This window comes from Terrapene carolina, unplaced genomic scaffold, assembly GCF_002925995.2.
Source record: "Terrapene carolina triunguis isolate 2854851 unplaced genomic scaffold, T_m_triunguis-2.0 Scaffold66, whole genome shotgun sequence".
Classification (NCBI taxonomy): domain Eukaryota; kingdom Metazoa; phylum Chordata; order Testudines; family Emydidae; genus Terrapene; species Terrapene triunguis.
The window spans coordinates 58,107,238-58,113,640 of record NW_020664417.1 but is presented as its reverse complement, the minus strand read 5'-3'; the positions used below and the strand labels follow the sequence as shown (position 1 = coordinate 58,113,640).

General features: G+C 40.9%; 2 protein-coding genes across 5 annotated transcripts in view; one reads left to right on the top strand and one right to left on the bottom strand.

Moving 5' to 3' along the window:
• The window catches only part of GUF1 (GUF1 homolog, GTPase), a 51,005-nt gene extending 49,040 nt beyond the window's left edge, over positions 1-1,965 (top strand). Inside the window, exon 17 of the mRNA XM_024211666.2 lies at positions 743-1,965. Coding sequence (XP_024067434.1) covers positions 743-880 — 138 coding nt within the window. The 3' untranslated portion in view covers positions 881-1,965. The remainder of the gene's footprint in view (positions 1-742) is intronic.
• The window catches only part of GNPDA2 (glucosamine-6-phosphate deaminase 2), a 26,118-nt gene that overhangs the window by 5,615 nt on the left and 14,100 nt on the right, over positions 1-6,403 (bottom strand). For 3 of the 4 annotated variants that reach the window (XM_024211668.2, XM_024211669.2, XM_026647952.2), the window contains exon 7: positions 3,237-4,399. The exons of the other annotated variant lie outside the window; for it this stretch is intronic. In XM_024211668.2, coding sequence (XP_024067436.1) covers positions 4,338-4,399 — 62 coding nt within the window. In that variant the 3' untranslated portion in view covers positions 3,237-4,337. Of the gene's footprint in view, positions 1-3,236; positions 4,400-6,403 lie in introns of those variants that run through there. 4 annotated transcript variants of the gene reach the window in all.

Here is a 6,403-nt window from a genome sequence, read left to right as displayed (position 1 = left end):
CCGGGGGGGGACTCGGCTCTCCCCCCCGGCGGCCGGAGCGCCGGGGGCAGGGCAGCGAGCCCTGGCTGGGGCTCGGCTCTCCCCCGCTCTGGCGGCCAGAGCGCCGAGGGCGGCCGGAGGCCTAGGGGGAGGGCGGCGAGCCCCGGCTGGGGCTCGGCTCTCCCCCTCTGGCGGCCAGAGCGCAGGGCGGCGAGCCCTGCTGTGGCCCCGCGCTCCCCGGTGGCCGGAGCGCCGCGCCGCCGCCCCCCTCCAGGTGCCGCCCCAAGCACCAGCTTGGGTGCCTGGAGCCGGCCCTGGGAGGGATACCCTGACACTAGCCCTCCTCTTCCCCCCTCCCCCCAAACAGCAAGCAGGAGTCTCTGGGAGCAGCTCCAAGGCAGAGGGCAGGAGCAGCACATGGCAGTGGGGGGAGGGACACAGCTGAACTCCAGGCAGCTGCTGCATGGGGAGATGATAGGGAGGGCTGCTGGTCCACCCTGGTTCCAACCACCCACCAGCTAGCTGCAAAAGGTTGCTTTTTCTGCAAGCAGTGGACAAAACAGGTGTCTGCCAAAGGACGTTAGAAGGGAGCATTTCACAACTTTAAACGAGCATGTTCCCTAATTGATCAGCAATTTAACATCGAAACGACGGGATGACTTTAAGTGAGGAGTTACTGTACTGTATAGCATAGCTCTTAATGTTTTTTACACTGTACTAGCTATACAATATACCAAGTTAACACATCTTTCCTTTTTAATAGTATGGTGGAGATATTACACGGAAAATGAAGCTTTTGAAGAGGCAAGCAGAAGGAAAGAAAAAGATGAGGAAAATTGGCAACGTGGAAGTGCCCAAAGATGCCTTTATAAGTGTTCTAAAGAGACAATCTGAAAAGTAATTGGAGACCAAAACTCTCTGCAACTCTGATGCTTCTATCTAACTTTTGCTGGGCAAATGGCAGGATGAGGTTAATGTATAACTTCTTGCTGGGGGTATGTTTGTGTGACTTGTCATATTTAATTTTGTACAGCTGGCTACAGCTATGAAGAATGAATTTTAATTGGAAGAATGTACTTGAAGTCTACATTTCAGATTGTATTACCATACACTATTTTGTAATGTGTACAATTAAATTCAACTAGAATGATTGTGGGTGACAAAATCCAATCCCAGGAGGAGCGTGCTTCAAGGCACTGCAGGCGTGGCCAACCCCCAACTTACTTTTCTAACTCTCCACACAAGAAATAATAGATGGTGCACGTTGGATCTCAAATTCCTGGAAGTACATTCTTTGAAGTTCAGGGCAATATAATTGATTATGTAAGTACAAGGAAAAGGGCACACCAGCTCCATATTAGTGAAACAGAAGCTAGACTGTTACTCCATCCGCAAGTGTAAAATACAGTTATTTAGGAACTGACAAGTAGGAGAGAAATCATATACCCCAACACAGCTCCTCTCTCTGAAACAGACAGTTGGCCCAATATTAGGAGACCTCAAGGCTTCTGAAAACAGCACTGCAGAAGACTAGGTTCTGGGCATTACTGATCCCATTTAACTCCCTTTCCTATCACCTACTTCATGGATACAAGTAAGTGGTAGCTCACAGGGCATACCCCTTGTCTAGGTCAGGGTGAAGACATACACCTAATTTATGGCAAGAATGTGAAAGACAAGTATGAGATGCTTCTGAAGTAGCTGATGTCCGTTTCAAAAAATGTATGTGGGGCAGGGAGTTGTTGCATAATTAGTCTTTAGTTTGTTTCTAGTCCAGTCTGTAGAGGGAGCTCACTCACATTCAGCAAATGGTATGACATGCCTCATCTTAGTAACATAAGGTTAGGAACAACTTCTAAAACAGAGTTTAGAAAACTGTCTTGGTTATAGGAATGAATTCCTTAATTCCAGCTTGTTGAAGGGGACAGACTTGCTTTGTAGAAGTGTTATAGCACATCACTTGAGCAAAGAGGTTTGTTTTTGTTTTTTTTTACAGGTGAGAAGCTAGCTACTCTGTACTAGTATCAGAGGGGTAGCCGTGTTAGTCTGGATCTGTAAAAAGCAAGAAAGAGTCCTGTGGCTCCTTAAAGACTAACAGATGTATTGGAGCATAAGCTTTTGTAGGTGAATACCCACTTCGTCAGATGTATTAGGCTCCAGCTAAACTTGATGCAGTCCAGACAAATTGAAGGACAAGTGTCCTTTGAAAAGATTCTAGGCAAACTCATTCAATTAGAAAACTTGCTTCATGCAGTGTTTTAAAGTGAACAGATTAGGAGGTTCCACATGACCACCTGCTTTAATCCAAACAATACCAAAGGAGGTATAGTGTCAATGTTTAATTATAGCTATAAAACAATCATGTTACTATTACTGTGAGAAAGTATTCTCAGCTGGAGGATTGAAATTAATCCTTTTCACAACCTTATACAACTTGTCTTCACTGGCTGCTATTTTAGAAAAACTGTATGCATAAACCAGCAGCTGTTTAGCCAGGTTTAGTAGATCAGTGGTTCTCAAACTTTTGTATTGGTGATTCTCTCGCCCCCACCCCCCAATAAATTAAAAACACTTTATATTTAACACTATTATAAATGGAGGTGAAACAGAGTTTGGGGATGGAGACTGACAGCTCTTGACACCCTCCTCCCCCCATGTAATAACCTGGTGAGCCCCTTAAGGAGTCATGACCCCCACATTTGAGAACCCTTGTAGCAGATGAATGCTGCAATAGCAAAAAAACAATCTGAAGCATGTAAAATCCTCAGCTCTCTCACACACACAGGTCAGTGTAGGGTGGCTCACACTTAAGTCTTTCTGGAAATGTTAAAGTAGGATTCTTCAGCCAGTCCAGGAAAAGGGAGGTTATTTTTGCATTTATTTTCTATATAAATGTAGTTAACAAGAGGCTGGTAGACTTGATTTGTGTTTTTGATACTTTAATAGCAAAATTTTACTCAAGTATGTATTTTAAAGGAGAAAGGCAGAAAAAAGCAGCTTACTGCTCAGAGCCTATTCAACTATAAATCCACATTTATGGTTAAGGAATGGAGTTCAGTTTTTCCACTGTAGAAAATTACTATTTTGAAAGCTAAGACTTCTATTTAAATATTACAATAGATGAAGAGGAACATACCATCATATCCAGCCCATTGCTTTCAGTGGATATTTTAAAAGGGAATTTACTGCTGGTATAAAGGAGCTGGTCTGGCACAATAAGTTAGCTTTGTCCATACCTAGAGAAAGGCACACTACTACCCTGTCACTAAACCTGTTTTTGAAACCTGAAATGTTTATTCTCAGACCACAGTTCACATCAAAAACAAAACAAACATGGTAAGGTTTTTGTGAATTTAAGCTTTACTTGGAGTAACAGTAGAAAAGAGTGGCATTCTTAGTAACAGTTCGTTTATAGCAATCTCCAATGCAAAGTAATTATTGTACTGTAAAGTGGTTCTGTTTACAGTCAGACTTGTTTCAATACTAGCCATTTGGATTTTTAGCCATTCTTACTGCAATTAACCCCCTTTACAATTACTGGATCACAACATCATTAATGTAACTAGGCTATTCATCTCCAAAAAGGAACATATTGAATGTATTCAGTATCTATAGAGTTCATAATTACCAAAATATAAAATTCCTAAATAAACTTGAAACATGTAACAAAAGTGCTATGGCGGAAGTATAATATGCACATAATTGAAGAATAAGTTAGTTACTGTTTGAAAGGGTCCTCTACATTTTTAGGCAGTTTTCATACTTTTATTTGCCTGAGTATTGTACAGTAGGACTTAAACGCCCAGAAGCTATTGGCATAAGATTAATTTAAGGCAGCCAAAGTGCAAAAGTTCAATGTGTATTAGATATAAACAGAGCATTTCATAACCAAAGTTGTGCATCTGTTCAAATCCATGTTTGACATGTGAAAGCCCCAAAGCATTTTGCCTATATTGAGAGACAAAAAAAATGAGAAGTGTATTTTGCACTGGTGGAGCCACGGAATTTTGCTTAAGCTAAAGTATAATTTTCTCATACACAGTCAAACAGTACATTGCTGTGCTAAGAATACACTTGTTTGTTATTTCTCATAGTATGTAACTGCCATTTACATTTGCTCTGTTCTTGTTTACTTACTGTGGCAGCCAATGAAGTCACATCTACAAAATATTAAAACAAAATGCACAATACAACAATGTATAGAGATGGAATGTAAATGTATAGATACTGGATTTTTTAAAAAATACAGTACTTAAGATTTCCCATTTTAACCAGTTTCAGCATATTGCATAGCAGTAACTTTGTCTGCTACCTAAAAGTGTTGCTGTTTACCCACATGGAGTTCCTCAATTCCTCCTTCAGTTTTCTTCTTTCATACTGTACAGCGGGTCCACAAGTTTATTGTGAACATGCATTAAACCTTGGGGGGGAAAAAGCAACAGTGCCAGTTTTACATTAGTTATCAGCACACATTTTCTATCTACATTGTGTATTTGCTGTTTTTAACTTCACATAGGTATATACATTAACATTATGCATTGAAGTAGAGAAAAGCAGAATGGGCATTCAAAAATTGTTCCTGTGTTATTCATGGACATTATACCAGTGCTACATATGAATGAACTGAATGGGGAATGTAACAGTTCTGTAATCAATTATCAGTTATGCATGCAGGACTATTATTTAAGACTTGTTTCAATTTAATTTCAAGTACACACTGATAAAGACTAACAAAAGCAGCTATGTATTTGTGACCAAGTTAGAGAGTGCACAATATTGTTGGATGAGTCTCTTAATTTCTGGTGATGAAAAGCTATGGATTAAGATTATACAATACTTTGATATGCTCATAACATTGTTTTAACATTATTGGCTGAAGAAGTTTATTACTACACCTTATGGTATCAAACTCTCAGAACAAAGACCAATTATCTGAAAGATCAAGAATACACAAATAGAACATACTACATGCATATGAAGTGGTCAATTAACTGTTGCTACAGAAACAGTAATATGTATTTCCTTTAATGTTCAAGTATGCAACCTTATATCATGGATTACTTTGAAAAGGAACCATATCGAAGAACTTACTTATGCACCATCTGCTCATTTAATGTCATTCAGGGTCATCAATTCATTTAATGTCAAAGTGCAATTTTTACTAATAATTTTCACTCATGTTAACACTTTGGCACGGACACAATTAGGAAATCAAGCTAAAGATACAGTTCCATTTTGTGCCTGATCAAGAGAATTGTTTACTAAACTTCAGTCAGTTCTTTCTGTGCAAACCTAATGAAGGCAATATATGATTGTACACATTCTCCTAAACACATTATCTGAGGACAGTGAACTTCTTGCTCAGGTTTAGCTAAGCATATTACTTATTCTGAAGAACTTTTATTACTAGTGCTGATGTGAGAGGTGGAAAAAGCAAAGCCCAGAGCCGAGGCTGTATTTGTAGGATTAGCAGTTTAAAAAAAAATTTAAGTAGGAATATGTTACTAAATATGTTTGATACAAATGATGAGAAATCCACAGTGACACTTACAGCCACTCTTAGAACATAAGAACAGCCACACGGAGTCAGACTAATGGTCTATCTAGACCAGTGGTTCCCAAACTTTAACAGCCCGCGAACCCCTTTCACTAAATTGTGAAATCTCGTGAACCTCCTCCTAAAATGAATATTTTCAGGGATTTAAGTTTAAATTTCCTCAGTGTGATGGATGCCCCAATTGCCGGGCCCCGGAATCTATGAACCTCTGAAAAATATTTTTAATTGAAACTTTTTTTAACGAACATAGAAAAACCAGAAACCAAAGATGTTTCTGTAAAATGTTTTTTTGGCTTTTGTTTAAAAAAAATGGTTTCAAATAAAAATAAATTCATTTTTGGTTTTCAAAAATCAGAAAAATGTTTCATGAAAACAGTTTTTGAAAATGGACCATTTTTCCGTTTCAGTTTTTTGTAAATTCTTCTTGGGGAATTTTGAAAAATGTGAAAAAAATTCAAAACTTTCTGTGAAAAATGCTTGGTATTTTTCACCCACCTCTAGTTTCGGGTGAGGTTGTGGCTGGTGGTAACAAGGAGGGCTGTGGTTCTGGCTTTAGATGAGATTTGGCAAATTCCTGGGGCTCGAGCTGGGGTTCTGGCTGCCGGCTCGCCCGCTGACGGGGGCGGGGCTCGGGCTGCCAGCCCCTACTGCCCGGCCCCGCTCTCCCTGGGGCTTAGGCTGCCGGCTCCCCCGCTGACAGAGGAGGGCTGGGGCTGCCGACTCAAACTGCCCGCTCTCCCCAAGGCTCGGGCTGCCGGCTCCCTGGCTGACAGAGGAGGGTCCGGGCTGCTGGATCAAACTGCCCGGCCCCACTCTCCCTGGGGCTCGGGCTGCTGGCTCCCCCTCTGACAGGGGAGGGGCTCGGGC